This window comes from Miniopterus schreibersii (assembly GCF_964146895.1).
Source record: "Miniopterus schreibersii genome assembly, chromosome: 2".
In the NCBI taxonomy this organism is placed as follows: Eukaryota; Metazoa; Chordata; class Mammalia; order Chiroptera; family Miniopteridae; genus Miniopterus; species Miniopterus schreibersii.
In genome coordinates this window covers 103,485,400-103,501,153 of record NC_138102.1, presented here as the reverse complement: position 1 = coordinate 103,501,153, position 15,754 = coordinate 103,485,400, and the positions used below count along the sequence as shown (strand labels likewise).

The 15,754-nt window shown below is 38.7% G+C and overlaps 1 protein-coding gene across 1 annotated transcript in view; it reads right to left on the bottom strand.

The window, feature by feature from the left end:
• Window positions 1–7,170, bottom strand: part of MTMR6 (myotubularin related protein 6) — a 31,812-nt gene extending 24,642 nt beyond the window's left edge. Inside the window, exon 1 of the mRNA XM_081129105.1 lies at window positions 6,991–7,170. Coding sequence (XP_080985231.1) covers window positions 6,991–7,014 — 24 coding nt within the window. The 5' untranslated portion in view covers window positions 7,015–7,170. The remainder of the gene's footprint in view (window positions 1–6,990) is intronic.
• Window positions 7,171–15,754: the final 8,584 nt, after the last annotated feature.

Sequence of the window (15,754 nt, the reverse complement as noted above, 5' to 3'; positions counted from 1 at the left end):
ATTAGTGCCCCCCGTGCCCCCCCAAGAAATTTAATTTCAGAGACAGTTTTTTTTATTTATAACAGAACCTGCTCAAATAAAAATTTAAGTGTAAAATTAAAATTTTTGGTTTTGGAGAAAAAATAATCCATCCTGACCTTAATAACTTGAGGATTATTCATTACCTTAGCAAATGCAAAATTATATTCAAATCAAGAAATACACAGAAAATCATTATATGACTACTTCAATATGGCAATCTCTATATGGTTGTGACAGGTAATAAAATTAACCTGAAATTATCCCAAGACATACAATTAATACTTAAACTAAAGTTCTAGAGAAAAAAGAGAATTTCTGAGAAAATATATTGATTATTTGGTTCTTTGCTGCAAATCACAAGATTTTTTTTTTTAAATACAAGAAACTGAATCTTTTTCTTTGCTAAGATCATCAGCATACCAGTTTTAAGCTAAAGACTTAGCCAATTTCTAAACATCACTGCTGCCTCATATTTCCCCTTTTCACTGAGGAACTAAAAGTACTTTACAGATGTTATTACAGATTTTTCCCAGTGTTTTCCTGGAAATGTCTTTAAGTCAGATATTTAGGAAGCATTTACAACTCTTTCAGGTCACTAGCACTGAGGCACTGCAGAAACAGTGTTAGGATCCTTTAATTATAGGTATCACCAAAGCAGAAAGGAACTAGGATAGGGAAAGGGTTATGGGAAAGAAAAGAAAAAAACAAAGAATAAACAAAGAAGAACAAAATGGAGCAGGAAGGAAAGAATTGGAGGGTGTGGTCATTATGGTGAGGATGGGAAACACGAACACATTGGTTTAAGGGCCACTGAGTTGAATTGTTGCCAAGTAAGGGGCCTGTACTAAAAGGTACCCTAATGGTTTATGTAGGAAGTTCAAATTGCAGCTGATTACAAAGCAGAGAATGAAAAACAAAGGAAATCACACACACAGAATCACATTAGGGAAATTCAGGCACCTATCTACCCACAAGAGGGAAAAGTGGCCTCTGGGACAAGAAGAAACCAACGGCCTTCCTCAAAATTCTGTGACGAACAGTTGCACTTACTCAACAACTACATGACAATGGCTAAAGAAGCAGAAAGTACCCTGTTAAGGTTCCTCTAGACAGGCACCCATTTGAGACTCTTAGAATCATTATTATACACTCATAGCACTGACATCTTGCCAATAATTAGCTATCAAAAAGAAAAAGCATCAAGTTGCCTTCCTGAAGTGGAAGGTAAGCATCAAAAAGCAGAGATTTTTATCTTTTTTTGTTCATGTATCACCAGTTCCTAAAAGAGCATCCGGCTGAATAAATCACCAAATGAAACAGATCATAAATCCAGGGGCACTTTACTGACCTGTCTTGCTTTGCTTTCCTGCCCTGCTGGACTCAACTGACATTCCATGAATGGCTTCCTGTCTCATACAGTAATAGCTAAGATTTCACAAGGCTCTATAATAACTTGTCCCTGGCCCCGATTTTAATTTTCTACTATGCCCTCTCCTTCAATCACTCTGCTGTAGCCACATTGGTCTTCTTGCTGGTTCTTACCAACCAGGCATGCCCAGCATAGGGTTTTTGCTTTTGCTGTTCCCTCTGTTGGGACTCTTCCCACTACCTCTTCCACCCATGTAAAGATGGATCACTCTCTCACCTCTTTCAGGTCTGTACTCAAGTGTCACTATCTCTGTAAGGATGTCCCTAATTACGTTATTTACACCAACTGTCCTCTCCCCCACTTCCCCCCACCCTGGCACTCTCCACAGCATTTACCACCACCTACCATAGTATATGTATATAATTACTTATTAAATTTGTTTATTGTTATATCTTCCCCAACTACAAAATAAGTTTTATAAGGGCAGGAATTTTCATCTGATTTATTCACTGCCATTTCCCCAGTACCTAGGACAGTGTCTGCCCCATGGAAAACGGAGGAGCAGAGGAGGGAGCAGAAGAGGAGGGGGCAAATAAGGGGAAAGCAGAGGAAGAGGAAGCAAAGAAGGAAATTAGATAGGAAAGACTGTTCCCTGTTCCCTACCCTCCTATGATTCACCACTTCCCATTGTATCCTGAATATTCTTTCTCTGGCTCTTCTTCCTGTGCTTGCCCACTTTTAAGTATCTCCAGGGCTCTAACCTTCACATTCATCCACAATAAGAAATGTCATCGATTACCTAAACACTGACAACTCCCAAATCTATTTATCTAGGCCAGACCTTTTCCCTAACTCTAGACACTCATAATCAGCTACCTACTAGAAAAAAATCCTACCACCTAAGTTCCTCTCATCCATCCCTCCTTTTCCCATTCCTACTTACACTGACCTACGTAACTATTCAAATCTCTTGATTAGATAATTACTCTGTGAGGCAGGAGAGTGTAATGCTTAAGAGAACATGACTCATAAAGACCAGGATTCAAGTTCCCAGCTCCATCTCTTCCTTAGTAGGGTTGAGTGAGGACAAGTTATTTCATTTAATCTCTGCAAGTTTGTTTTCTCACCTGCACATTGGGATAATATCAGTAAGAGTTAAAATGGCACTTTACTATTTCATGGGAAAACCATTCAGGTTTTCCTCAAAATCTACTGGCTCATATTTCAAAGACAATTAAAACAATTTAATTTTCTCCTTCTTTATTCATTCTTAGTTTTACATCTCCTTCACTCTTTGTACCAGGTAATACATATTTGTGTACATACATGTATGATCCCATACTGTAATGACAAAAAGGGACAGCAAGCTAAGACGAATTGGGTATTACTTTTGGAATAACTCAATTTGAGCCCTAATGGGGTAAGATTGTCTTGGGACATTCCACTCGTTATCAAACTCTAGAAGCAGTCTTTCATATAGAGGTTAGGAAAATATTCTTCCACTTTATTCTGCAAAGTTCCATTCACAAAGAGCACAAATTTCAACATCAACACGTTAGCCAAAGGACTAGAGCATGGCAGAGAAAGAAGACTGCATAAAGAACTGTCTCTGCATACTTCCCATTGTTTCTTGGCAAGACTATCTCATTATGGCAAAATTAGCACTCAAAGTGATAGGCAGTAGCTACACTGTTCATAAGTATAGCTTGGAAATGCTCTTTCAAAATTTTAAATTCAGACTTGACATCTTCACTGATGCCATACAGTTAATAAACCAAATGTAACCAAATCAGAATGATTTGTATTCCTGAATTTTAAAACTATAACGTTATTTAATTAATATTCAGTTAAAATACTTTATCTGATAAATCTCTGGTTAAGCAATAACAAAAAACAAAACAAAAATGACCATAAGCAATACAACAAACAATACCACAAAAATATTATTTACTTATGTCAAGAAGAGATTTGATGAAGATAAAACTCTTAGAATTATTCTAAGGATTTATTTCTGAATTAATATTAATACATTTTTACAATTAGATTAAAACTACAGAGGCAGCCTGGCCAGTGTGGCTTGAGCATCAACCTATGAGCCAGGAGATAGTGCTGTGATTCCCGGTCAGGGCGCATGCCTGGGTTGCGGGCTCGATCCCCAGTAGGCAGCATGTGGGAAGCAGCTGATCAATGACCTCTCATCATTGATATTTCTATTTCTCTCTCTCCCTCTCCCTTCCTCTCTCTGAAATCAATAAAGACATTGAAAAAAAAAACAACAAAAAACTACAGAGGCAATGGAAAAGGCACTACATAGTCTTTGGAGTTAAGACACACCTTGGGCCCAGCCGGGTGTGGCTCAGCGGCTGAGCATCGACCTAGTAATCCAGGCGATTGGGGTTCGATTCCCGGTCAGGGCACATGCCCGGGTTGAGGGCTGGGCAGCCGATCAATGACTCTCTCATCATTGATGTTTCTGTCTCTCTCTCTCCCCCTCCTTTCCTCTCTCTGAAATCAATAAAGATATATTAAAAAAAAAAAAGACACACCTTGGTTTAAATCTTCACTCTTCACCTCATGAACTAATTGGGCAGATTATTTACACTCTCTAAGCTATTTCATCATTTGTAAATGGAAATAATGTACCCAACTGGTGGTGTTATTATAAGAGATTAGCAATAATTTTGTATGAACTACCATATTTATAAAATTGTAAATATTGCGAAATGATAATGTATAATTGGCTATTTTGACATGTAATTACTACTTTTTGAATACAGTTGACTCTTGAACAACATGTGTTTGAACTCCACTTACACATGGCTTTTTTTTCAATAACCATCTGTACTGTTTTCAATCTGTGGTTGGGAGTCCACAGATGCAGAGGGTGAACTATATGCATCGATCTATGCCATTTTATATCCACAGATTTTTATATCTATGGGGGGAGGGGTTCCTGGAATCAATCCCCTTTGAATACCGAGGATAGCTAAGTTTTAGAGGAGTCAAAAGTTATAAAAAGATTTTCAACTGCACAGGGGTCAGTGCCCCAACCCGTGTTGTCCAAGGGTCAACTGTACAGCTGTCTGAACAGCACAGAAAGAATCACTAGTTACATAGTACTACTCCACAGTCAATTATTGATCATAGCAACTAAACTACATTGAGGTCAAAACAGCTAAATAAACTTAAAGCAATTCATTTTTAGTTTGAAATTCTTACAATTATTTCTGCAGCAAATTAACTATGTCCAGGTGAAGGCTATGCATAATAGAAACAAAAAGTTGGCTATGTTCAAATCAATCTTTATAACTTATAAATTATAAAGTGATTCTTCTAAGTTATAATTTAAGAAATTATCATACTCCACCCAACAATGATCAGGATATATTATGAGGCCCACATCTATTGGGCTCACTGTTGTATACCTGTACAGTGTCTGGCACATAACAAGTACCTAGCAAATATCTGTTTAATTGCAGTCCACATACAGCCATTTAAGATTATTACAGGGTAATTAGAAGTGGTTCAATGCTAGAAAAATAATCCAAAGTAATACAGGTGCATACCTGAGAAGTAATTTTAATAGAAAATTAGTTAGAAATCTTTCAGTCCTTAAAAAAGTCATAAAAGGACCTTAACTATACCACCAACAGGGACCCACTGTGAAAAGGTAAGACTAAATCAGAAAATTAATTGAAGTCCATCAACTGGTAGTTAAAGAGGAACACTAGGATCAAGTGAAAGTCACCAGCAACAAACTTAACAATATGAGAAGAGCTACAACTATACAAATGAAAACAAAGACATACATTCATCAAAACTTTAAAGCAGAAAGGCTTAAAACAAGCCAAAGGGTCCTAGATATTCCAACTTTCTGTTCACTCTTATCAATCACCTAGGAATAGAATTGCTTTTAATTGGTTAAACCTGTTTCACTTTTTCGTTTTGTTATTGTGTGCTATAGCAAGCCTTATGAAAGATGGAAAGATGAGGTTCAATCTCCTACAGAAGGAAGTCACGTGCACACAGCTACTATATAATACACACCTGGAACCCTGAAACCAGAACAAGAGCCTGATCTGATGCCCATTCTAGTCTTCCTTTCCACTTCTACATTTTTTTCTAGTTTGGTTATTTACTTACTCACCCTTCTATTTTCAAATTTTAAGTGCCAGACACTTGAATTCTAGAGTTCCTTTACCTTTCTTCTCTTAAGTAAAATAAAAAAAAATTAAGGGGGTTAGTTTTTAGCATCTTCAATTTTATTAGATATAGTATGTGGCATGTTAAAAACAAGCTCTAGCCTCCACCAGTGTGGCTCAGTGGTTGAGTGTGGATCCAAGAACCAAGAGGTCACTGGCTCCATTTCCTGTCAGGGCACCCAGGTTTTGAGTTTCCAGTTCGTTACCCAGGAGAGGGCATGCAGGGAGGCGGCTGATGGATGATGTTTCTCTCTTGTTAATGTTTCTCTCTCTATCCATCTCCCTTCCTCTCTCTCTAAAAATCAGTAAAAATATATTTAATTTTTAAAAAGCTCTAATAAAATCCATGTACACCTTAAAAAGGTCTATGAAACATTTTAATGACATCTTAAATTCTCCATGGAACAAATGACGATGATGTAGGTCTGCTAAAAGTTATTTGTAGGATGAGCAGCAGTTAACTGGTTTCAGCAAAATGCAGACAGTTAAGATTAAGATTCACAATGGGTCGCCCTCTTCCCAGCGATCTTAAAATGTTGTTCGATTCTTCTGGTCTCTACATTTTCTCCGTCCCAAAGTTGAAGTCTGACTTAAATGTCGTTGGTAAAGTAATTTGGTAATATTCTGATGTCGTTTCCTTCAGTTTTAACATTTGTAACGGAATCACAAGAATACATGTTTGTGAAAGGCAAAATAAGTACCTTTTACACACAAAAATTAAGCATGGGATTTAATAAGCTCAGTTGAATAACAATTCCGTTGGACACTTTAAAATACGGAGTATTATTTTTCCCTTCTCCGTAACTCCTCTGTTGAGTTATTGACTCTGAAGACATTAAAATTTGAACACAGAGACGGAAACACCAAATGACTGGAGACCAAGACAAGAAAGTGAGGTGGAGCCAAGTGCTGATCTCAGCGTCCCCAAAACCTGCATCAGGAATCCGTGTGACACGACACAATTAACCGTGAGTGAGGACAAGCAACATCGAAATGTTCATTTGGAGACCCACCGGCATTCGGATCTCTGAGGCGGCGATGGTGTGAACGGCCCCGCAGCTAAAACAGCCCCAAATTTGCCCAAGACAGTGCTGAGAGGGCGGCGACAACTTTCAGGGGACTGAACCCCAAGGAGCCCAAATCATCGCACCCCAACGCCTTGGGCTGACGAGCGAGAATGCACTCCCGCGAATCCAGGAGGCCTCCGCCCTGCCACCCTAGGCCCAAGCTGCCCCTGCTGCCTCCCAGAGGGGCCGGGCCGGGGCCGGGGCCGGGGCCGGGGCCGGGCCCCGCCCGACTGGTCCTCAGCCCTCCTCAGGCCGACCGAGCCCTCCCCGTCTCCCGCCCCCGCCCCGTGAGACCAGAGCGGCGACAAACAGATGTGACGCGCCCGACTACCTTGGTCGTGCGGATGTGCTCCATCCCGAGGAGACGCTGGCCTGCAGGCCACCTCACGGGCGTAGCATGAGGCGAGGGAACCCGGGAGGCGACGGCGACCCAGACCCAGCAGGAACTAGTTCAACTGGGCAGAGCCGCGGACCGTCGGCCCGCCCCCGGCCGAACCCACCGCGCAGGCGCAGCCGGTCCGCGCCGTCTCCTAGAAACACTTCCCCAAACCCCGCCGCGAGGGGGCGTGGGCGGCTGTAACGGCGCCTCTGCCGCAGGAGAGCGGCGCCCGGTTCGTCCGGGGCGGCCGCCGATGCTACAGTGCCCCCTGGCGGTGGAGGGCTCACCAACCCTGACTGAAAGCGGCCCTCCATTGGGCAGCTAGCGGAGGACCAGTAAGGCAGGCGCGTGGAGGGGTCGGGAGAACACTCGGCTCTGCCTAAGAGTGAATCCTGCGGACATGATCTGGGGAGAGAATTTGATGGGTGAGGGCGAGATGGCCCTGAAGGCCAGCATCCTACCAGTGGACAGCACCAAATGTCAATGCTTTTTCTTTAAGCTTCAAGTCCACTCACAAGAATCTAGTCTAAGGATATAATAAGATATATTTAGTTTAGCCTTACTTGAAAGAATCAGAATCTCCCAGACTGAGATAACATAAATATAAAAAGCCAAAATGAGAGGCAACGAACATTTACTTGAGGTCAGAGCAGGAATAGCTATTCAGGAAGCACTGATTCAAGGAGAAGCCCGAATAGTGTTTCAATTAGGAGACAAAGGCAAGGGGTATTTATGAGAAAGAAAAAGGAAACAATTGTATTAATGGAAGGAAGGCATTTCTATTGGTGCAGATAAGCTAATATTGTGACATTAATTTTAAAGTGTTTTTAATTTTCAGTCTGGTAGCCATCAGTACAGTAGTAATAATATCTGCTTTCTTGTTTGAGATGCAGTGTTGTTTCATGCCCAGTCCAAAGGTTAATTTGCCCTGTTTTAACATTCCCAAGTTTGGAGGCACAGGATGTGCAAGGCAGTTCTTCTGGAATGGTAGTTTCAACTTCATTTTAAAGTGACTAGTTTATTGTTTTTTTTAACACTGGCATCCATTTAAAAATACACAGGAGGCCATTTGTAAGTCCCCTTTGGAGAAGTGTCTATTCAGGTCTTTTGCCCATTTTTAATTGGATTGTTTGTCTTTCTTTTGTTGAATTGTACGACTACTTTATATATTTTGGAAATTAACCCCTTATCAGATGTATCACTGGTGGATATGTTCTCCCATACAGTGGGTTCCCTTCTCATTTTGATGATGGTTTCCCTAGCTGTGCAGAAGCTTCTTAGTTTGATGTAGTTCCATTTGTTTATTTTTTCTTTGCTTCTCTTGCCCTAGGAGATGTATCTGAAAATTCTGCTATGTAAGAAGTCTAATATTTTGCCGCCTATGTTTTCTTCTAGGATTTTTATGGTTTCACAACTTACATTTAAGTCTTTTATCCATTTTGAGTTTATTCTTGTGTATGGTGTAAGTTGGTTACCTAGTTTCATTTTTTTTTGCATGTACCTGTCCAATTTTCCCAACATCATTTATCGAAGAGATTGTCTTTACTCCATTGTATGCTTTTGCCTCCATTGTCAAATATTAATTGAGCATAATGATGATTTCTGGGTCCTCAGTTCTGTTCCATTGATCTATATGCCTGTTCTTGTGCCAGTGCCAGGATGTTTTGATTAGAGTGGCTTTGTAGTATAACTTGATATCTGGTATTATAATCTCTCCAACATTGTTCTTTTTTCTCAAGATTGCTGCTGCAATTTGGGGTCTTTTTTGGTTCCATATGAATTTTTGGAGTGTTTGTTCTAGATCTGTGAAATATGCCATTGGCATTTTAATAGTGATTGCATTGAATCTATAGATTACTTTGGGTAGTATGGACATTTTAATGATGTTAATTCTACCAGTTCATGAATACAGTATATTCTAAATGCTCAATGTCACTAATCATCAAAGAGATGCAAATTAAAACCATAATGAGGTATCACCTGCCAGAATGGCTCCCATCAATAAATCAACAAATAACAGGTGCTGGCGAGCATGTGGAGAAAAGGGAACCCTAGTACACTGCTGATGGGAATGCAGACTGGTGCAACCACTATGAAAACAGTATGGAGGTTCCTCAAAAAATTCAAAATGAAGCTGTCTTTTGACCCAGTGATCCCACTTCTAGGAGTATATCCTAAGAATCCTGAAGCACTCATCAGAAAGAATATATGCACCCCCATGTTCATAGCAGCACAGTTTACAATAACTAAGATCTGGAAACAGCCCAAGTGCCCATCAGTAGATGATGAGTGGATAAAAAAGCTGTGGGACATTTACACCATGTTATATTATACAGCTGTAAAGAAGAAGGATCTCGTACCCTTTGGGAGAGTATGGAGGGACCTGGAGAATATTATGCTAAGTGAAATAAGCCAGGCAGAGAAAGACAAACATCACATGATCTCGCTTATATGTGGAATCTAAAGAACTTAATAAACTGAAGAACAAAATAAACCCAGAGACACTGAAGCATGCAACAGACTGATCTACAAGGGGCGGGTGATCTACAAGCAGGGAGAGATTAACTGAAGAACTTATATGCATAACCCACGGACACAGAGAATAATGGAGTGAAGGCCTGGGGAGGGGGCGGGAGCAGGATGGAGGGCGTCAATGGGAGGGGAAAGGGGGACATCTATAATACTTCCAACAATAAAGATAGGTTAAAAATAAAAATAAATAAAAATATGCAGTAGGTCTAAACAGCAAGAGAAACCTGAACAAACTGAAAAATCAACAACTTTTCATAGATCTAAAGGAAAACTGAGACCACAGGGCAAACCACTACCCCCAAAGTTAGACAGAGGGACAGGTGAATACAACAGATTATGACAGTGGGAGCAGAAAACCGCAAGCAGGTACTTCCCTGGGAATCAGTGCCCAGCTATTTCTATTACCCACTACAGCTTGTCTGACTATCCAGAAAATAAGTACAAGACATACAAAGTGGCAAAAAAACAATTTGAAGAGACAAAGGAAGCATCAGAACCAGATTCAGATATGGCAAAGATGTTGAAATGATCAAACAGGGAATTGAAAACAATTACAATTTATATGCTAAGAGCTCTAATAAGTAGACACCATGAAAGAACAGATGGGCAATGCAAGCAGAGAGATGGATATCTTAAGAACTGAAAAGAAATGCTAAAGATAAAAAATTAATAAAAAAAAAAACCACACAGAAAACTGCAACAGAAATAAAAAATGGGCTTATTAGTAGATTGGACAACGCTGAGGAAATAAATCTGTGAGCTTGAGGATATCTCCATAGAAACCTACAAAACTCAAAAGTAAAGAGAAAAAAAGACCAAAAAAAAAAAAAAAGAATAAAACAGTATATCCAAGAACTGTGGGACAGCTGCAAAAGGTGTAACATACCTACAGTGGGACCTGAAGGAGAAGAAAGAAAAGAAAGGAACGGAAACAAATATTGTAACAATAATAACATAATTTCCCCCTGATTAATGTTGTACCACCGACTCAGGAAGCTCACAGAACACTGAGAATAAATACTAGAAAAACTGCATATCTTTCCCAAACTATATAAAATCAAGGATAAGGGGGAAAATCCTGAAGAAGCCAGAGGAAAAGAAACACCTTTCCTACACAGGAACAAAGAATTATGTCTGACTGCTCTTCAGAAACCATGTAAGCAAGAAAAGAGTGAAGTAAAATAAAGTGCTCACAGAAAAAAAACACCCGACCAACCTAGAATTCTGTGCCCTGTGAAATTATCTTTCAAAAGTGAAGGGGAAATAAAGATTTTTCTCAGACAAACAAAAAATGGAGAGAATTTGTTGCCACTAGACTTGTCCTGCAAGAAATGTTAAAGCAAGTTATTTAGACAGAAGAAAAATAGTAAAGGTCAGAAACTTGGATCTACATAAAGAAAGGAAAAGCATCAGAGAAAAAAAATGAGTGAAAGTAAAATAAAAACTTCTATTTTCCTTATTCTTTATTGATCTAACATCAGTTTGTTATAAAGTAAAATAGCAGTTGTGTATTTGATTATATATGCTTATGATACATATATGTGTATATATAATTATGTGTAAGTGAAATGAATAATAGCAATGATAAAAGGGATGGGAAGGAGGAATTAGAATCATTTTGTTATAAGGTACTTGCGCTATCAAAAAATTATGCTGTAGAGACATATTACAAAACAAAATGTTGATGCTCTATTACTGAGTGAAATATAAACTGGCTATAGAATGGTAAGTTAATGTGACTGTGTTTTGTAATTTTTACTTACACAAACAAAAAGCTTACATTTCTAGATAGTAGTTGACTTGTAATCTCTCTATTTTAATGGTTCTCATCCAGGAGTGATTTTGCCCTCAGGTGATGTTTGACAATCTGGAGACATTTTTGGTTGTCATAACTTGGTGTGGGTTTGGGGTACTACTGGCATATAATGGGTAGAGGCTAGGTTTGCTACTGAGTACCCCTATAATGCACCAGACACCCCCCTGGCCACAAAGAATTATCTGGCCCAAGACATCAGTAGTGCAGAGGTAGAGAACTCCTGCTCTGTCTTTTCCAAGTGTTCCGTACCAAGCAGTTTCAATTTTTTTAACTAGAAAATGCTATTTTAAAAAAAATCATCATTTTTACATCATCTTTCTTACTATGTTTGTTGTTACAGGAATCTCTTTAACATCTAAGTTTTCTAATTAATAGTTTTGTTTCATTTTGCCAGCATTTCATCCATTTATTTTATTGAAGTTGTCTTGGTGTTACTCTGTTTTGCAAAGGTGATGCTTATTAAACAGAAGTCTTTGTGGTGAAATCACTTACTCCTGTAAGGTAATTATGTAATAAGAACAAAATTGAGCCACTTAGAAACCAGTATGAGTACATTATCACATCCAAAAGAAATACAAATCCCGCCCCCCTCCATCCCCAAAAAGCACTGAAAACTAACGCAAGTCTTTACTGAAGATGTTTTGAGAAAACAGGAAAGGGTGAATTATATTGCATAATGTATATCAAGACTTCCTTAATAAAACCTCTTTTTATATTAGTTTCCCCCAGATTTTTGTCATTTTCCCCATTCCCTATTCCCATACAGTTAACCTCACATCCCAGGTTACCCTCCCTGTTCTCTTCTCTTATTCTAATTTTTTCTTTCACCAATTCTTTTAGAGAGGTAATAATAGTGATGTTAACCAACACTTAAGTGATTATCAGGTGGCAGAAAGTGTGCTAAATGCTTTACTTGTATTATGAGGAACATACTGTTATTTCCCTCGTTTTAAAGATGAGGAAAGTGAAACGCAATGAAGTTAAAACACTTGCCCAATATTACACAGCAGATAAAGCCTAGCTCTATGATATGAAGCCAGACAGTCTGATTATAGAGTGTGTATTCTTTTTTTGTAATATATATATTTTTATTGTTGACAGTATTACAAATGTCCCTCTCATTCCCCTCTTTTGCACCCCCCAGCCCCTGTCCCACCCCAGTCCTTCACCCCACTATTGTCTGTGTCCATGGGCTATGCATATATGTACATAAATTCTGTGGTTAATCTCTTCCTGCCCCCCCTACCCTCCTCCCCTCTGAGATCTGTCAGTCTATATTCTTAACAACAATTCTATATTGATTTCTATTTCAAAATCCATATAAAAGTTCCATTTTGAAATGGTGATATGATAAATTGGGAATTGACTGCATTAAAAAAAAACTAAAATAGTGGGTAAATAGACAATCAATTTCTATAAAGCATCAAGTTACTGACAAAATAGTGAGGACTTAACAAGCACAAAATATAAGGGAAAACGTATACCCAGAGAGGTGAGCAGGATACTGAAATTTGTCCTATAAGGCCATTTTCGAACCAGGCAAATTTAGTACCTGTTTTGATCCCTTATGGGACAGAATGCTTAGAAGTCAAAGTCTAGCGCCCACCCTGATAAGAATTACAATGGAGGGACTCTCCTTACAATAAAAGAAGGTAACTCACCAATCCAATCCCCAGAATACTGCAGGAAATTTACCTTGACTTTGAGAAAAGAAAAGGTGTGGGCGCATAAATGCCTGTCTTGGAAATATTAAACAATTACTAAAAGGTTATTAGACTAGATGTACATCCTAGATCCATACCACCTGGTGATTACTGCAAGAAACAAAGAGCCCTAATTCCTCTGTCATTACAAAGGGGTGAGTTCAAACAGAGACACTAGAAAGGAGAAGAGGTCCATTTACTGAGATTCATTTTTATTCTTACTAATGTTTATAAAGCATATGGCCCAGTTTAAGAAGACTTCACTGTGCACCAGTGTTCCTAAATCCTAACCTTCCTTAAAAATGTGAATACAATCAAATTCATCATGTTAAGTATTTTATGCTGTCCTGATGTCATCACTCATGCAAACAGTTTCAATGGAAAAGTCCACTGAGACTTATAAACTAACTTGAAGGAAGACCAGCCAGCTAAGAAAAAGATCTAGTTCTTAGTTAGACCCATGAATTTCAAGATACCAACTTAATCATTTACTGTGAGAAAGAGAAGTTTAAAGCAGACAGGCATGAGGGTCAGCATATTCTCTTCTTTTAAAGCTACGTGGACATTACACTTGAGAAGTTTCCTTAATCCTCATAACTTCAGAGCAAGGGAAAGCTAAAAGATATGAGGCTGCTGTTATTCAAGCAAAATCTTGATCCATCCATAAACCTCGTGGGGATATACAAACTGCAAAACAAGATAGTAGTGTTTCTAAGCTTCTGAAAGCAGCCCTGAGAGATCATTATTATAGAGATATATCACATAGCCCTAATCTAGGCTTCATTGCTGAACAACTTCTCTCCGGAGAGTCCTGTTCTTTTTCTTAGATATTCCTGCCTCTCAGTCAATTAAGCTCCTGTCAACATGTGACCTAGAAACCATACTGTGTTTTTAAGGAGTCTTAAAACATCTGTGCTTTGATTAATTTCATTTTGATGTGTATATTTATAATTTCCTTTATCATCCAAGTTCTAGGGGACACATAGATTTGCCTTACATGTGCCTATAAAAACAAAGTGGTGATATTATTAGTTACTGATGATTTTAATAAAAAACATTTTCTTAATTGACCTTTCATTTAAAGATGAAGCTTTTTGTACCAAAAAAAATAACAAATACACACACAAAACATTAAGTAATCATGATGGTTTGAAATGAAGAATTAGAGCCTTCTACATTCAGTTCTCCCTAATATTTAATGTTTATTTTTACACTGTTAAAAAAAACCCCACTTAGGCTCTGGCCTGGTATCTCAGTTGGTTAGAGCATCATCCCGATATGCGAAGGTTGTGGGTTTAATCTCCAGTCAGGGCACATAAAAGAAGCAACCAATGAGTGCATAAATAAGTGAAAACAAATCGATATTTCTCTCAAATCAATCAATAAATTTTTTTTAATCCACTTAATTTCCCTATAAAATGCACAAGAGGTGTCTAATGCCGTGATTGTCATGTGAGAAAACATTTCATATTTAAATGTTGATGCTTTTAGAATTATGTTTACTGTTTACCAGCTATTGGGATATTATTTTAAAAATCACATTTCCTAATCTGGGTGCTTCACATATAAACATAAATCATTAAAAGAGCAAGAATATTTCACTTGATTATATTTCTCAATTTTTATTTTAGGTGTATTATTGCAGAAGATGAAGTCTATGATCAGAATTATTTTTGGAATCAAAACTATCTGAATTCAAATCTCATTTTTGCCACTTACTAGCTGTATGAGTTTAGTAAAATTATTTCTCTGTTGGTTTTCTTATCTATAAATAGCAGTACTTACCATCTCCATTGAGTTATTTGTGTTGGTTAAATGAAATAATTGAACAGAAATACTCGAGCATAGTGGCTGGCCTCAATAAATGCTCAGTAAATAATAGTTGTGTGTATGTGTGTGTTAAGCAGAATGCATCCTGGCAGAATGCACACTAACCAGTCCATAGCAATACCCAAGCCCAACGCAGGAGAAAGTGCTGTATTAAGGGGAGTTGTAAGATGTGAAGTTAGTAAGTGCCAGGCTAGAGCCACTGAATTTTTGATCAAGACAATGTCATGCTGTTTTAGGAGAGCAAATCTGGTGCTTGCTTATGAACTTTATTGCAAAAAAAAAAAAAAAAAATCGCATTTGCAATGATACTGCAACAATCCCTGATTGAAAAATAAAGACCCACGTTATGATGGCAGCACCTAAAATGCACCATCGCCAGGAGGCTATTCATGATCCTTTCTCCAGAGAGGATCTCTTCTTTAAACCCACATTTTTCTTATGTTTAAAACACTTAAATTTCACCTTATATTGTATACTTGTTTCTGTAGTTTTTTAATGCCTTCCTTTTGCAGTTCCTCTAGTGGTAGCAGTGGCCTTGGAGCGCCGCAAAGCCGGCGGCAGCGGTCGGGGTGAGAATCTGGTGCTCGGCTCCAGGTCCCGCACTCTTAGCAAGCAGGAAGCGCTGACACTATTTGTAGACTCGACTACATCATTTGACATTCAGAGGGCTCGTCCAGTTCTGTTTGCTCAGCACCGCGAACAGGGCCAGCCACCCCACCCACGAAAGGACGCTATTCTGAATTTCCTCGGTGGCCGCAGCATCGGGCCCGCATGCCTTGGAGCACGGAGGTGGTGCTCACGTTGTTGAACAGATGAGTGAATTATTATCGATTGA